The following is a 17,916-nucleotide window of genomic DNA, read 5'->3' on the forward strand; positions in this document are numbered from 1 at the left end:
CGTCACTTGGGGTGACGTTTGTCACCCGTTGCTCGAGAAGGCCAACTTGGGAGAGCAGCAGAGAAAATGCAATATAAAAAAACACAGACTACCTCCTTGGGAACCTAAAAAGCAGGAATAAATGAAGAGCCCCAAAACACTGGCTACGAAACCGCCTGAACGGTATACTTGTGTGTTAACTTAGGCATTAATGTGTTTCTTTTTTTTTTTTTTTAATGTTTTTATTTGTTTTTGAGAGAGTGAGAGCTCACGCGCGCGCGCGCACACGCACGCACACACACACACACACACACACACACACACACACACACGAGCAGGGGAGGGGCAAAAAGGGGGGGACAGAGATCTGAAGCCGGCTCTGCGCTGGCAGCACAGAGCCTGACGTGGGGCTCGGACTCACAAACTGCGAGATCGTGACCTGAGCCGAAGTTGGACGCTCAACAGACTGAGCCAGCCACCCGGGCACCCCGACTTAGGCGCTAATGTGTTTCTAACACAAGGAACATGACCAAGAACTTCACCCAAGGCCCTATATTATTACAAAGTAGAATAAATGTCACAGGAAGTGATACGGGAGGGAAAGCTGAGCATTTCGACACCGTAATCTCTCTTATATTCTTTACGTAATATACACACAATTATGTAATCTCAGGTTAAAAAAAAAAAATCAGTGAAAGGAAAGAGAATACCTAAAGCTTTGGCAGAATTTAGCTTACAAGAACACAAAGCAAGGGAGGTGAAGTCCTCTCCCCACTACTGCTTTCAGAGGAACACCTTGCAAAAGTTATTTACATTGGCAGAGCTTGGCATAATTCAAGCTCTGCCACCACCACCGGGGGCGCGTGACCAGCTCAGCCGGGACTTGCCTCTCCCTGAGGAGCTGCAGCTGAAAGCGATTAGCCAGTTTCATTAGCTCAGTGAGGAACACGTCGTCGTCTCCGAACTCCAGCTCGTCCGTGTAGACCCAGCGGAGCATCGTCCTGGTCACCTCAGGGTTAGCATCTGGGGAGGGAAAGAGAGAGGCTGAAATACAACACACCGATGGCGCACTGAAGCCTTGAGCCTACTGGAGGGTCCCTAAACCCTGAGGCTAATAAAGCAAATAAAGCAAATGCTGGTACCCTCCGCTCACATAAATATCATGCCGCCATCAAAAATGGCAATTAAGCATTCTGGGCAGCATCTGACTCCAGAAAAATGTTGTTTTGCGAAGGGAAGGAAGTAGGAGACATGAACTACTAAAGATGTAAGTCAAATAAGTTGGGGGGCATATTTTCAACATATCACAAAGAGCTTACATTCCAAGAAAGATCTTACAAATAAACACGAAAAGATGGGGGTGCCTGGGTGGCTCAGTCAGTTGAGTGTCCGACTCCTGATTTCGCTGCAGGTCACGATCTCATGATCTCATGTTTTGTGGGATCAAACCCCGCGTCAGGCTCCGCGCTGACAGTGCGGAGCCTGCTTGGGGTGATCCCTCTCCCTCTCTGTCACCCCCACCCCTCAAAATAAATAAGTAATTTTAAAAAAAACATAAAAGGATGGACAATCAACAGGAAAATGGGCAATGGACAGAAGTGGTAATTCACAAAGATAAGTAAACATGCTCAGTAAACCTTACCAGTAACTACAAACACAAATTTAAACTACAATACATTTTTTCTATCTCTCAGCAAGCAAAGATTCTTAAAAATGCATAAACTGTTACACAGGAATTATACACATAGGTTAGGATAATCCTAATAACTATGCAAATACAGAGAAATATATGCAATAAGACAGTCAACACAGTATTATTTTTAATAGCAAAAAACTGGAACAAGAATCTGAAGAGTCCAACACTGGAAAGCTAATCATTATGGTATTAATACTCAAAACAGAAAATTTTGCATCAATTAAAATTACTTAGATCTGTATTCAACCTAAAAAAAATACTCACTATATTGGTTTAAAAAAGAAGGCTAAAGGGGCGCCTGGGTGGCTCAGTCGGTTAAGTGACTGGCTTTGACTCAGGTCGTGACCACACGTTTTGTGGGTTCGAGCCCCGTGTCAGGCTCTGTGCTGCACACTTGCTCGAGGCCTGGAGCCTGCTTCAGATTCTGTGTCTCCTTCTCTCTCTGACCCTGCCCTGCTTGTGCTCTGTCTCACTCTGTCTCTAATAAATAATAAATAAATGTAAAAAATAAAATAAAAAAAAAAGAAAGCTAAAAATACATGTAGTAAATCTCATTTTTTTTTGCAATATATGTGTGTGTATATGTGTATGAGTATGCATATACACATACACATACACATGCGGCTTTGGGGCTCGCCCACTCATGCTAACCAGGTCCAAGCCCGCTCACCCTCTAAGGTCAGACAAGACTGAGGACATCCAGGGAGGTATGGCCATAAACAGACTATCAACCTATTTTCTTAAAGTAATCTCTACCCCCCAGTGTGGGGCTTGAACTCACAACTCCAAGGTCAAGAATCACACGCTCCACCGACTGAGCTGGACAGGTGTCTATCTACTGAGACAATAGAATGACAGACTAAGATAACCCTGGTAGAACCTATGACTAACTTTTCTTTGAGATTATTTTTCATTTTCCTGATTTTTAATGAACATGCATTACTTGTATAATTTTTTAAAATAAAAGACTCTACAGAAACTTGGGGAAACTCTTGGGATGAAAACTGTAGTATAAAATATCTAAAACTATGATTTCCACTAGAGGCAAGCCTTGATTAGAGTAAGGGCAGTGGAGATGAGAGGTCATTAAAATCATGGTGGTCCTCAGCTAGCAGAATCAGCACTACCCGTGAACTTGCCGGAAGCTCCTGGGCCCTGCCCAGACCTGCTGAACCGGAAAGTCTGGGGAGGGGCCAGCATCTGGCTTTTATTTAACAGGTCTTCCGTGTGATTCTGGCTGGCTAAAGGTTAAGGAATCAGAGCTCTGTTCTTGATTGTCTAGGAAAGGTGCAGCAAAAGCCAGGAACCTCTTATTAACTTGGTAATTAGGCAACAAATGATTAGCGCTTATTAACCCCTTCTCTTCCAAATACAGGAGGAGAGGGCTGAAGGGGGCAATGCCGCATGGAACCAGAGGCTCCTGACTTCTTTGCTCCACACTGATTTACCCATCATTCCCTGAAACAGCCTGATATGGAAAGGAGAAAAAAAAAAGGCATAATGAAAAAAAATTGTGGGGCACCTGCGTGGCTCAGATGGTTAAGCGTCCCAACTCTTGATTTCAGCTCATGTCATGAGCTCGCAGTTCGTGGGATCCAGCCCCACAACGGGCTCTGCACTGACAGCACGGAGCCTGCTTGGGATTCTCTCCCTGTCTCTCTCTTCCTCCCCTTCTCGTACATGCTCTCGTGCTCTCTCTTCCTCTCCCAAAATAAATAAACATTAAAAAATTAAAAAAAAAAAAAAAAGAATTGAAAAAGAAAAAAAAATCTGAAAGAAAATACACCCCGGGGCACCTGGCTGGCTCAGCTTGTGGGGTGTGTGACTCATGATCACAGGGTCATAGGCTCAAGCCCTATGCTGGGTGTAAAGATTACTTAAAAAAATAAAATCTTAAAAAAAAAGAAGAGGGGCGCCTGGGTGGCTCAGTCGGTTAAGCGTCCAACGTCAGCTCAGGTCATGATCTCACGGTTCGTGGGTCTGAGTCCCGTGTTGGGCTCTGAGCTGGAGCCTGCTTCAGATTCTGTCTCCTCTCTCTGTCCCTCCCCAACTCACATGTGTGTTCTGTCTCTCTCTCTCTCAAAAAGAAATAAATGTTTAAAAAAAAAAAAAGAAAGAAAAAAACATGCCAAAATTCTAACCATGATTACGTTACAGTTTATTTTTTCCTTTCTCTCTTACCTGGTAAAGGAATGATAGCACTTTTAAGATGTTTTGGGAGAAAAAACATTTTTAAATCACATGAAAATCTAATTAGATTTACTTAATCTACCTGAAGAAGTCCTTCAACTATGTCTGAAGTATTCCGAAGCAGCATCAGCTTCTAGGCTGGCTTCGTAAACTGGGCTTAACAGGTTGGCGGGCTCTTCAAGGAAAGACGTGTGGGCCATGCGATCTGTCGAGAGTCGCCGGCGTGCTGGAACCACATCCCCACTGCCTTCACACAGCCTCGCTGCACACGACAGCTCAGCCTCCCGACCAGAGCCCAAACACGGCCTCGAACCTCCCTGTGGTAATTCGATTCTGCTTTGAAGTTTGGCTGGTCTCCTTTAATAACCCTCCCTCAATCGTCTGAACCACTAAACCCGACAGCTGATGAACCAAAACCCAAACAATTTTCTTAAAACCCACAATCAGCAGGCATTTCCTGGGCGCCCTCAAAATTTCACACGAAGTAAAGTTCAAGTGATCTCCGAGTGTTCCCAGTCCGGCCCTGACTCTTTGCTCAGCCTGCAAACTACACTGGAAACAGATCCACGCTGAGGCTGGGACAGAGCAGCGGTGGTGCGGGGTGGGCTCTGCGACCCGCACGGCAAACCTGCCCCTAGAGCCACTCACCCCTGGGCAGGCCCAGCACACAGGCTGCTGAAACGGTGACCGCACGCGCGAAACTTCTGACCTCACGGCAGTCCGGGCGCAGAGCCACACTTTGTAGAGAACTGGAGATTTTCTATGTGGCCCCGTTTTTTTGTTTTGATTTGATTTTAAATAAATGTTTTAGAAGACATTTGGAAAGAATGGGAATAAACTTGTCAGTAGGCAATTAGCCATTAAATGAAGCATATTGAGGGAATTAATTTCGTTACTTAAATCCGGTATTTAATCTGTAAAAAACTGGGGCTCCCGGGCGGCTCAGTCCATTACGAGGCAGACTCTCAATTTCGGCTCAGGTCATGATCTCACAGATCATTCCGTGAGTTTGAGCCCCGCGGCCGACTGTGCTGACAGTGTGGAGCCTCCTTGGGATTCTCTCTCTCCCTCCCCCAAGCTCTCTCCATCTCTCAAAATAAACTTAAAAAAAACGGCCAAGTGTTTTGAATATCCTCCTCCTAGGACTCCAACTGAACTGTCTTCAACTTGCCAACTATTTTTACTTCATTTACTTTACCCAAGTTTTTGATTCATAAAATTACAAAATTGTAATAGACTGCATCTTTCATCAGTAAAAGCATCCTCTTTAAAAAAATTTTTTTAAGTTTATTTATTTTTGACAGAGACAGAGTATAAGCACGAGCTGGGGAGGTGCAGAAAGAGAGACAGAGACACAGAATCCGAAGCAGGCTCCAGGCTCTGAGCTGTCAGCACAGAGCCTGACACGGGGCTCGAACTCACGAACTGTGAGATCATGACCTGGGCCAATGTCAGAAGCTTAACCGATTGAGCCACGAAGGTGCCCAGTAAAAGCATCCTCTTTAGTCACTTTAACCATATACGCTTAACTGTAATTTCTTGGAAATAAACTCCAAACCATAGTTGTAAATAATCCCTGTGTCAAAAGGAATAAAAGTTTACACGTCCTAGTTCTGTCATGGCAGGGTAACAACCTGTCCTATTTTAACTGATTATAGCTAAAAACTCTAGACAGAGCACCAGAAAACGGTCACCTGAGGGTTCGGAAAAGCACACAAAATTGTACAATTGCAGAGAGAGGCCAAACGTGAAGAGGCAACCGCACTGGATGAGTGTCGCCATGTTTTCCCTATGGTTTTGCCTTGAGGACAGACCCCAGTCAGAGATCAACACTGGTGCGGTGAGCATGTGGACCCCTGACCCTCTATCACAAACACCCTCTTTCTGGCCAGATGCAGTCGGAAAAGGTGCCCAGGGGAGCAGAGGAGTAAGGGGGATCCAGTTCTGCAAATGAATGCACACGGCCTTGGGCTCCCCTGGGAGCACGGATGGCCCAGCCCAGCTTCAAGAACTGAAGTGAGATTTGAGCCACTGCCCACAAAAGGTGGGGCGACTTTCAGTCTGCAGCTAAGGAGAGCCAGTATTTTCCAGAGGACGATACAGGACCCAGAGCCTACAAAATATAACCACAATGTCTGGGATACAATCCAAATCATTTGATATAGGAAAAAAAAAAAAATCAAGAAAATATGACCATTTCTCAAGGGAAGAGACAACATATTCTAACCCCAAGATGACCCAGATATTGAATTTACCAAAGACATGAAAATATCTGGGATAACTATGCTCCAGAAGGTAAAGGAAAACACACTTAAAAATCTTAGAAATTTTCAGCATATAAACTATAAAAAGAACAAATGGAAATTATAGGATGAAAAACACACATATTTAATTGAAAACTCAATGTCCTCAACAGCAGAATGAAAATGGCAACAGAAAAGTCAGCAAACTTGAACACAGACCAACAGAAATTATCCTGTCTGAAGAACAGAGAAAAATAAAATTGGGAGGGAAAAAAAGAGCATCGAGGAGACCTGGTCTCGTGTTTGTGTGTCACTGGAGCCTCAGAGGAGAGAATGAAGAGATGAAGGAAGAAAAATGTTTGAATAGATGATGGTCAAGAATATTCCAAAAAAAAAAAAAAAAAAAAAAGACTATTCCAAATTCAGTGACAGACATGAGGTTTTACATTTAAAATCAAGAAACTCCAGGGGCACCTGTTTGGCTCAGTCGGTTGGGCGTCCGACTTCGGCTCCGGTCATGATCTCAAGGTTTGTGGGTTCCAGCCACGCGCTGGGCTCTGCACTGACAGCACGGAGTCTGCTTGGGATGCTCTCTCCCTCTCTCTTTGCCCCATCCCTGCTGGTGCTCTTTCTCTCTCTCTCTCAAATAAATAAACTCAAAAAAGAAAAGAAAAGGAAAGGAAAGGAAAGGAAAGGAAAGGAAAGGAAAGGAAAGGAAAGGAAAGGAAAGGAAAGGAAAGGAAAGGAAAAAAGAAAAGAAAGAAAGAAAGAAAGAAAGATGAAAGCAAAGGAGAGATATCCTCGGACGAGGGAAGAGTCTCACTGACGGACCTGGTCTGGAAGAAATGTTAAAGGGAATTCTTGAGGGTGAAGGGACATGATCCCAGATGGAAACATGGATCTTGATGAATGAAGGAAGAACTAAAGAAATGGAAATATCTGAGCAAATATAAACTTCTTACTCCTAAGTCTGCTGAAAAACATACCACTGTTCACAGTGGGGTTTTCAACGTTTGCCCACAGGACACGTGTGACAGCTGTAAGTAAAGGTCCGTGGTAAAGGCATTAATGGGACCGGTATGGTTGCACAAGTTTCACACTTTACCTGATGTAGTACAAACAGACTATAAATCCTCCACACAAAGTGAGGGGCGTATGTGAGCCCTGCAGGAGTTCCCAACGAGGGCAGAGTCTGCCCTCCGAGGGATGTCTCACAGCGTCCAGTGGTGTTTCTGGTTATCAAAACTGGGGGAGTAGAACCGGCATCGAGGGGGTAGAGACCAAGGGTCCTAGTAACTATCCCACAATGCACAGGAAGACTGCCACAACAAACACTTAAACAGCCCCAAATCTCAATAATGCTGAGGCTGAGGAACTCGGCCCTGGATCAATCGCTAAACAACAATACAAAGAGAGGCAGTCAAGAAGTCAACAAATTTGAATCGAATACTAAATGTCCAAATTATCCACAAGAAGCAAGAAAATGAGAACCCCGGAGAACAGGAGAAAAGATGGGACAAACAAAACGAATCAAATGGTAGCCTTCTTCATAAAAATAATGACATTAATATTAGCGGTCTAAGCACTCCACTTAAAAAGCAGAGATAAAAAGGCAAGCCCTCATGAGACGCTGCCCAGGACACATGGAAATATAAAGACACAGCTGAGGTGAAAGCAAAACAAATACAAAAAGATACACCATGTGAACAGTAAGTATAAGGAGACCAGAGGGACCATTCCACATCGGAAGTAGATCTCATGACATAGAGCATCACCAGAAATGAAAACTATCGGGGCGCCTGGGTGGCTCAGTCGGTTAAGCGTCCGACTTCGGCTCAGGTCACGATCTCACGGTCTGCGAGTTCGAGCCCCGCGTCGGGCTCTGGGCTGATGGCTCAGAGCCTGGAGCCTGCTTCCGATTCTGTGTCTCCCTCTCTCTCTGCCCCTCCCCGTTCATGCTCTGTCTCTCTCTGTCTCAAAAATAAATAAATGTTAAAAAAAAAAAATTTTTTTTAAGTGCTGACAGCAAAATTTGCTGAAAAACTACAGGGAGAATAAAAAGGTTTACTTTAATCATTACAAAAAAAAAAAAAAAAAAGACTATTTGAAACAAACACACAAAGTTAGCAGAACCAAGAGTTAGAAAAACACAAAAGCAACACGAGGGTTGGGTAAGGGGATATAACCACAGATAAAACAGATTTTCTGAGGCTCTAAGATCTCTGGCAAGAGCCCGCCAGGCCGTGTGCTCTCCTGCCCACACAGCAGCTAATTTCTCTGAAAGACCCAAGAGGAAGTCAGGACGCCTTCCCCAAGCCTGTCTCTCAAGTGACGTGTTGTCACTTTGCCACAACCTTGGTCAGCCATTTAGCTTGGTCAGCCTAAACCGGGGGGGGGGGGGGGGAATTAGGATCCCACCTTTTTTTTTTTTTTTTTTTTTTTAATTTTTAAAATTTTATTTTGAAGTCATCTCTACACCCAACGTGTGGCACGACACAACCCCGCAATCAGGCCTCACCTGCTCCACTGGCCCAGCCGGCCTGGCGCCCCGGACGCCGCTTCTCCAGGGAGGAATATCAAATAATTTATGGACATACTTTAAAACCACCACGGGTATCGTCTGAAGGAGCGCCCTAATACTGCGACAGAGCCACCAGGAAGGAAACTGTGGTTCACAGGGTGTCCAGCACATGCTAAGCACTGCCGTCCTTCTCCTGAAACAGAACGGCACGCGGGGGCCCTGGGGGTCGGCTGAGGGCCCCTGCGAGCCTCGCGCAGAGCCTGGGGCCCGGTGCACGCGCCACGGCACGGGCCGCCTCCCGCCCAGCTCGCCCAGCCAGACCGAACCGGAGGGAGGAGGATGCCTTCTGGTTTCTGGACGGCTTGTGACCCTGGACACACCCCAGGCCAGCTGAGCGACTCCCCATAAACACTGACGCTAGGGAAACACAAGGTCACTGCTACAGAAAGCACGCAGGAAACTCTGTCTTCAAAACGGCCGATCCAATGCACTGGGGCCTCTCACAGTGTGAGCTGAGCGGCTGCGAGCCAGTCGCTTTGCCAGAAACAAACCGTTTTACTTCACAAAGCTCTTCCTCCTGGTCCTGAGATTCGTTACACCATGTTAGCTACTGGTTACAGTCTTTCTCTTTCGAGTTGATCAATCAGCACCTTTACCAAGTCAGTATCTTTATACTTCAAAAAACAAAGAAAGAAAAAGTAAATCTGTATCCTTTTATCTTTGTATTTTGACATAATTTCAGACTAACAGAAAAGTTACAGAGTTCGCGGACACACGTTGCCCGTCTCCCCCTTGTGCTGACATCTTATGTACTCATAGTACAATAATCAAAACCAGGTAATTAGGAATGATACAATATTGTTACCTAATTACAGACCTTTACAAATCTTGCCAATTTCCCCATTAGTGTCCTTCTTATGGTTCAGAATCCACACTGCATTTCATTGTCTCCTTGTCCTCCAATCTGTAACAGATTCTTACCTTGTCTTTCATCACCTTAACAGATTTGAGGTACCCGGGCCAGTTATTTTGTGGAATGTTCCTCGACTTGGCTTTGTCTGATACCCTCTCACAGTTCCACTGAGGTTATGTGTTTACGGCAAATCCCACAGAAATCATTGTGCCTTTATGAGCACATCGTGGCAGGCACAAAACCTTGTACTCTTTGGAACAAGGCATGAGTCAAGAAAACTCATATATCCAAACATCTTTTAAATACTTAGCATTTAATGCCCTACTGTATCTTCACCAACACGTGCTGAAATTCTTACCGTGACTCACACAAGTCAAGTGCTTGCTTTGAATTTTAAGAACTACCAATTACACAAGCACTTCAAAAGAAAATGTGAGCTCGGAAAGTCCATCGAAGAACGTCAGTTCCACGCCGAGTACGAATTTAATTTTGTTCGCTGCCGTATCCCTAGCACCTTGAAAAGTGTCTGCCCTCTGCGATACGGATGAAATCATTTTGAAGAAACAAAACACCAGTAAGTTCGTAAAACGATTTTATCAACTCCTTTAGTGTGGAAAAGTTCAACCACAAAAACACCGCCTGCTTGCTATTTACGCACGTGTTTACAAGAGCCTACGCCCAGTCTCCCTCAAACTGCCGGCCAGCCGCACAGGGTTAGCACCTCAGGTACCGCACAACACACAGGCTTCGGGGGCACTGGCTGCTGCCTATAAGCTGATTCGGGCGACCGGACCCATGCCCCGCCCAGGCCACGCAGCAGGACTGCTGGGCAAAACACGCACGTGAACACGAACCAGTCCACCCACACCTCCACCTCCTTGGAACCCACCCCCAGGACACGCTTCATGGATAACCCGTGTGTAGAAAGTCACGATGACACAGGCTTAACTGTCAGCTGTCCTGGCAAGTGCCTCATCTACCAAAGCTCTTGACAGCTGACTGCAGAGCAGGGACCAGACTAGGCTTACGGTTTATAACAGGAAGGAAGGAGTCCAGGGACATTTACTAAACCTCTTCTAACCTCCTGATTCTCAGTGATGCAATCTTGTGGTCAGTCGCTGAGTTACAGCTGCTCTTAAATGTTACGATGTACGAAAAAAGGAAAAGCAAAATTTTAAATGTAAAATTTTATTTAAAATTTAAAATTTAAATTTTAAAAGTCTGCACTAGGCTTCTTATAACTTAATGCAATTTTCTGCGTTTTTACATAGTTTTGTTTGTTCTGGAAAGCAGTCCTATCTCATTTTCCCACGCTTACTCATTTGGTTCCATTCAGCATTTCATGATGACACGTGAGACTACGATCAACACTTACGCTGTCTGAATTACCGAAGGCAGAATCCATCTGACAAAGTCAGATGATGAGGTTAAAAGAAAGTAAGACTGTTCTACAGCTCAGCTGTTTTCCAAAACTATCAGAGTCGTTTATAATGTGACTGGCCATGTGCAAGGGTACCAATTTCACAAGCTCAAGCTACCGGGATCATCAATTTTTGATAATGTTTTGATAGATACCAAAAGATGGCAACTTGTTCTGAACTTTTCTTCTACCCAAGTTGAGTACTGCCCATATCATGTACTTTCTTCTGGTCTTTGTAAATTATCTGGTCATGTGATTAAGATCCTATCATGCATCTTGTAAAGAACACTTCATGATCTAATGGGCTTCAAAAGTTATCCACAGCTCTGTTATATATGGGATCAAAGAGCTATGGCCTCAGAGAAAAGCTCTCTGCGCAGAGATTTCAATCGCACGGTCCTTCCAGTGAAGACCATTTCCCAAGCAGACGTGTTGTCACAGGCACAAATGCACACGGCCATGTGTACACACGCACAGATCTGTGTGTGTCTGCAACTCTGAACTACGGACCTCAGATTAAACCCTAGAAATGACCCTGCAGAGACAGAGTTCACTCACAGTGGAGAAGCACGAGCACCTGCTCCCCTAAACCCTTGAGGTAAATGTCCACTTAACCTCTGAGCACTGCTCACGTGTCAGCCCCTCGGACACCTTCCTTGTCGGCCCGCACTGGTCTTCTCTACCTCAGACAAAGCAATTAACACCCTGCCCTGGCCTCGAACGATCCATTTCCACAGGATGAGGACTCTGTTACAACCATCTCAGTGTTCTGGCACTGCTGGGCAAATAGTACCTTCTGAACCGGCAAACGAAGACGTAATTCAGAATTTTCACACGGCCGATCACTTCTGCAAGTGATTCATCATCTTACTGCCTGGGTATCTCCTTACCATGTGTTATAATTCTCATGACTATTAATAACAGACTGAAATGTAAAATTTCCTTTTTTTTTTTTTTTAAAGCAGTTAGGTAAATACTAAATGAAAATGCAATTCAGAAGTAAACTTCTGAAAATGATTTTTTTAAAGTCTACTCACCACCACATGTACCGAAATTCTACATGGCATAAAACAATGAAATCGAATGTTAAAAAGCTCAGTGCACCTGTTCAAATTCTGAAGCCTAATGGTCACCCTTCAGTGTTAGAGAAAGACAACCCCTGTTTTCTGGAGTAACTCTTAATTCTGAGTCCAATTCCTGAACATCAGGAAAAGTACTTGGCAACAAGGATTAAATTTTAAGCAACTGAACACCAGAACTTTTTCTAGGAGTGGGAGAAAAATGTTTTTCTGCACATACTCCCGTATTTATAATATTATATGAAAAGAATTTCTGGACAGGTATTTATATTTTATAAATTGTAAGAATATTGCAGATACTCAAATATTTACAATTTATTAGTCAAGTATTAAGCAGAAGTATTTAAGTCCAACCCACTGATTCACTATTTAACTAGTTCACGGTTGCCATCAATCGATAAGAAAAGTTTTCTCCTTTCAGGGCACCGAGGTGGCTCGTCAGTTGAACGTCCGACTCTTGATGTCGGCTCAGGTCGTGTCTCACGGTTCCGGAGACAGAACCCCGTGTCAGGCTCTGTGCTGACAGTGTGGAGCCTGCTTGGGATTCTCTCTCTCCCTCTCTCTTTCAAAATAAAAAAATAACCATGAAGCGGTTAAAAAAAAAAACAACACAAAACCCTGTGGTTAAAAAAAGGTTTTCTACTTCCATTAAACCACGATTTTAAGATGACACACATCATCTTCTGCCAACAGTTCTCGTGCTGGTGGTTTTAAGCCCTGAGCAGGCCAGAGGCTCACCTGACAGGTCCAGCTCCTCGGTGGAAGACAGGCTGGCCAGACTCCAGCTGTCACTGCGGGCCGCCAGGACGAACTTGTGAGCATTGATGTGCTTGCCCCCAACCTTTATCTTCAGATCGCTGATGACACAAAAAGAAAGACGTCATCATAATTACATACAGCTGGGATTCACAAATGATAAACGTATGGGTACTGACCGCTCAACATATATCTGCAAAAAGAATCACGGCAAAGTTATTTCTCTGTGTTAGCACCGAATTCTAATGGGTCATGTTTACGCTATCTTGCTAGACACGTTTTAGATTTCTAACTTCTGGTTTCAGTTCACATGGGATGTTCTGCTTCAAAGACATTCCCTAATGTGATTCTCAGGGCGGTGAACCTACCAGTTAAACAGGATCATTAATGTTCGGCGAACATAGAAGAGGTTTCACACAGACCAGATCAAGACAGGTCTTCAGGGAGAGAAGGACGGAAAGCACGAACACTGTGCAGAAGCCCTGGAGACCAGGGGGCTGCACGCAGTGTGGCACCAGCCCACAATCGAGGTTGTGCAGCAAAACCACAAACAAATTGGCTTTGACAAAGCAGTCAGGGATATGAGGCCCACTGTCTACATTCTTGTCCTCCACAGAAACATTCAGATCTATTACTGGACATTTTCACTCAACCATTTATAAAGAAATGGGGTAGGAGAAACCTATTCTCCAAACACGTTTCCATATTTATGACAAGCCATTACATGCAATAGACCTTTCCAAACAGTTAACATGTCTGACTCTGAAATGCCAACTGCTGAGGGAGGAAAGCGTCTGGCCATTTAACAAATTCCTAAGGATGACCCACTGGGGCTGACACGAGAATGTGCCATATGGTTTCATTCGCGGCAATCCGAAGTCCTTAATTATCATCATTCTGTGTATTCACATGTTCTTTTATTTTCATACTCCCTTCCAAAAATGCATTAGATTGGGAATCTTTAGAAACTAAATACAGGGGCGCCTGGGTGGCTCAGTCGGTTGAGCGTCCGACTTCGACTCAGGTCACAATCTCGCGGTCCGCTAGTTCGAGCCCCGCGTCGGGCTCTGGGCTGATGGCTCAGAGCCTGGAGCCTGTTTCAGATTCTGTGTCTCCCTCTCTCTCTGCCCCTCCCCTGTTCATGCTGTGTCTCTCTCTGTCTCAAAAATAAACATTAAAAAAAAAAAATTAAAAAAAAAAAAAAAAGAAACTAAATACAAAAATTACTATATTTAAAAAAAAAATCTAAGGGCATCTGGGTGGCTCAGTCACTTGAGCGTCTGAGTCTTGATTTCCGCTCAGGTCATGATTTCACAGTTCATGAGATCGAGCCCTGAGTTGGGCTCTGTGCTCAAAGTAGAGCCTGCTTAAGGTTTTCTCTCCCTCTCCCTCCACACCTCCCCTACCCGTACATGCTCTCTCAAAATAAATAAACATAAAAAAAGAGTGACAAAACTACTTAATGAGGAATGAAAAGTCTTTTAAAAAATAGTAAAATAAAATAAATATCTATTATAGGAACGAATGCATCCACTTAAAAGGAAACCCAAGCAGAATACTGTTTCTATATAACACGTGACGCAGAGACAGTTTACTCCATGAGCGCTGTGTCTAGAACGTATTTATAGTGATGTAAGCATGTCAGCAACTGTAGTTCTAAGACCAAGCTGCAACTCATCACGTTAGACCAGAAAAATAGGATACTCAGTATTTCAAATTATTACAAACTACTGTTAGCACCAAACACTGTTAATCAATAAATAAAAAAAGAAATGGAATTGATATTTTATTTAAGACAGAACAAATCTGGGGTGCCTGGGAGGCTCAGTCGGTTGAGTGTCCGACTTCAGCTCAGGTCATGATCTCACGAACGGTTCGTGAGTTCAAGCCCCGCGTTGGGCTCTGTGCTGACAGCTGAGGAGCCAATTTTGGATCCTCTGTCCCTCTCTGTCTGTCCCTCCCCAGCTAGTGCTCTCTCTCTCAAAAATAAACAAACATTAAAAAAATACTTTTAGATAGAACAAATCACATCCTGTGATAAAATTTCTAAAATTCAATGAAAACAGGAAGCTGTTTACAAAGCACAAATAATTTTTAAGCTCTAAATTCATGTATAGAGTATTAAATTCCATTAACTTAAATGAAGACTGTTTCCTGTCTTAGCCACAAAATTATCAAAATGAATGTTTCTATATATTCATGAATATCAGGTCAAATTGTTTTCTCTCTTGTAGTCTAACATGCCAAAGGGAAATCCAGACAAGGATTTCACTGTAATTTCTAATAATAACAATTTCTAAAAACGCAATTCAAAAATGGAAGACGGCTAACTTTCTGAGCACTCTACACAGAAACAATTAGGAGGCCAGTAATTTTTTTTAAATTTTCATTCCAATCAAAGCGCATTTCCTTGTAAAATACAAATGTTGTTACTAAAGAGGCATAAAGAGCTCTTGCTAGAGTTTCTCAAACACATTAACAGAAAAAACTGTAAGCTTGATCTAAAAGAAGGGTATAGTAAGTAACTACATATGATCATTTTTAACTATCTTAAGGGGCAAAAGCCTTCTCCTGAACTTAAGTAAAAATAAACGTACCAATTTCTTCCACATTTCTCAATTTAAACACTTGTTAATACCTACTCTTTAATCGCTCCACTTACTGAGATGCACCAAAATACTATTCAAAGTGGGGGGGTTGGGGGGGTGCCTGGGTGGCTCAGTCGGTTGAGCGTCTGACTCTGGATCTCAGCCCAGGTCTTGATCTCAGGGTCATGAGTTCAAGGAAGGCCTGCAATGGGCTCCACGCTGGCCGTGAAACCTACTTTAAAAATATATATATTTAAATACAACAAAGTGTTTGTTTATAGGACAAAGTTTTTGTGGGGGTTTTTTTGGGTTTTTTTCTTCTTATTTTGGTAAAAGAGCATCATCTGCTTTAGAAACGGATTTTCCAATTTCAGCCATCCCATCTCAAAAGCTCAAGTCCTTTCTGAAAGCGCTGTTCCCCATCTGGTATCCGGCCCGCACCAGGTAAGGGACAGGCTCTCGAAGCCCAGGAGAGGCCCATTGGAGCCTTGACCAGGCTCACTCTCACGGTCTCCCAGAGGGACCACAGGATAGTGGTACCCTCCGTGGGTGAGTGAGAGAAAGCGAATGATGGGAGTTGTCAGGGAAGAGCCTCGGGGCAGGGGACACACACGTGCACCAGAAATAGGTCAGGCTTCCCGGTGCCAGCAGAAACACGGCTTTGTCTTGTCCACGGAAAAAAGAGGGGAAGAAAAGAGACAATAAACGAATGATATTTTACAAGTAGTGACATCCGTTCAATTTAAAGGGCTGTCCTTCCCTCAGAGTACACACGTCCTATCTTTTCGGCATTTAGTTTTTCTCTGTCTTATCAACGAGTAATACGGAAGATAGCGATTCTGGATTTTGATCCGTTTTAAATGCCCTAACCTATTTTGGAATTTCCCGAAGGCTTAGCTAAGTCCGGTTTTCCATTCCCGCTGCCGCCACTCCAACCCGGCCCATCTTCATCTCTGGTCTGCAGTCTGCACAACATTCCCACCGCACCCCTGCGCCCTTCTCTTCACAGTTCTCTCTACACGATGTTACCAGGTTCGTCTTCCCGAAACACCACCTCGGCTCTGGAGGCCCGACAGCCAAGTGCCTGCTCCTCACTTCCTAGAGGCTCAAGTCCAAATCTCTCCCCTTGGCCTCCCAGCGCAAACCACCCAACTTCCCCGCCTCCTCCAGGGCCTGACATGTGACGTGTACCCAAGACGGCACCCCCCCACCCCCGTCCTCTAAATCCTGCACACGTGGCCATGTCCCCGCCTGTTCTCAGCCTCCCTCGACCAGCAACATCACTGTCTCCATCTACTGAGTCCTGCCCAGCCTCTGACATTTACCCCAAAACCTACTTCATAACAACAGCTAACGACTGAGCGCTTACTAGGTGCCAGAACCTGGTCTGAGGGCTTTAACACACGTACTCGCTAACTGAACCCTCGCAACACTACCGTATGCAGCAGTATGCCCATTATACAGATTAGGAGCCTGAAGCCTGTCGCACACAGCTGAGCTTCTAACGCAGGCCTGGACCTGGCTCCAGGTCCCCCCTCGACCATCGTGCTACCCTGCCCGCTGGTTCCAAGCCGCCTTCTTTGATTCTCCCGAGACAAAGTGACCTTTCCCCTCGGAACCCCCGGACATGCGGGCTAATCCCCGTCTGCATCGGCAGTGCTATCCCCGATTTGCACGCTCCGTGCCGGAGCTAAGGAGGAAACAAAAGCAGCAGGATCTTTCCCCAAAGAGCTTACATCCCAGGGGCCAGAGGTTTGCTAGTATCCTGGCTGGAGAGACACGAACTTGGGAAGAGCGTCGGGAAGAGGAGAGGTGACGCAGTGGCCCGGGGAACCCGGGGCAGGGCCGTGTGTCCAGGGGCTCACCTGTACCGCTCCTGCTCGCACAGGTCGGCCACGATGGCCAGCAGGCGGCTGATGAAGGACTCACCGCCGCTCCCGCCGTTCGCCTGCGCGGCCAAGAGGGTGCATCTCTTCTCCGTCTCCGCCAACTTCTTCTGCAGCTTCACGTACTCCTGCCGGAGAAGCATCAAGTGCTTCTCCAACTTGGCCACCTCCTCTGCAAGGGAGACAGAGATCCCCGTTTACCGTGGCAGGCGCGAAGCCAACAGTACTCACGAAGCTCTCTCCCCACAGAGAGGATGCGGCAAGGTGACAATGTCTCAGCGATGCTCCTTCAGGACCCGGGATGGCTTTGTTTATGGTGGCACTGTGTCCCCGGGCCAGGAAGACCCTCCCAGTCCAGGGCTTTCTCTTCTCGGTTTCTCTGAAGACCAAGAGCCAATAAATGACAAGGAACAGACGCACACAAGACGCTAACAGGTACCTGGCCTGCAGACCCTTTACCGTAAAGCCAGAGGTCTCAAGGAAAGACTGCCAGCATCACCTAGGACACTTTTTCAAACCACTACAGTGAACCCTGATTTTTATACGTCACGCGTTCTACAAGCTCTACGTGAGCTCTCTCGCACAAGCTGCAGGACCGCCCCCCGAGGGCAGCACTGTCACAAGCCACACTGCGCAGGTCACAGA

The 17,916-nt window shown here is 45.2% G+C and overlaps 1 protein-coding gene across 8 annotated transcripts in view; it reads right to left on the minus strand.

The window, feature by feature from the left end:
- The window catches only part of ANKFY1 (ankyrin repeat and FYVE domain containing 1), a 75,890-nt gene that overhangs the window by 37,776 nt on the left and 20,198 nt on the right, over positions 1-17,916 (minus strand). For 6 of the 8 annotated variants that reach the window (XR_006196689.1, XM_042917012.1, XM_042917017.1 and 3 more), the window contains exons 2-4: positions 17,251-17,443; positions 12,780-12,898; positions 867-1,002 (exon numbers count right to left, since the gene is read on the minus strand). Coding sequence is in view for 7 of the 8 variants with exons in the window: in XM_042917012.1 (XP_042772946.1) it covers positions 867-1,002; positions 12,780-12,898; positions 17,251-17,443 (448 nt within the window). In the remaining variant the exon portion in view is untranslated. Of the gene's footprint in view, positions 1-866; positions 1,003-3,947; positions 4,637-12,779; positions 12,899-17,250; positions 17,444-17,710; positions 17,797-17,916 lie in introns of those variants that run through there. The other 2 variants (XM_042917013.1, XM_042917015.1) reach the window with 2 other exon arrangements.

Source organism: Panthera leo, chromosome E1 (genome assembly GCF_018350215.1).
Source record: "Panthera leo isolate Ple1 chromosome E1, P.leo_Ple1_pat1.1, whole genome shotgun sequence".
Classification (NCBI taxonomy): Eukaryota; Metazoa; Chordata; class Mammalia; order Carnivora; family Felidae; genus Panthera; species Panthera leo.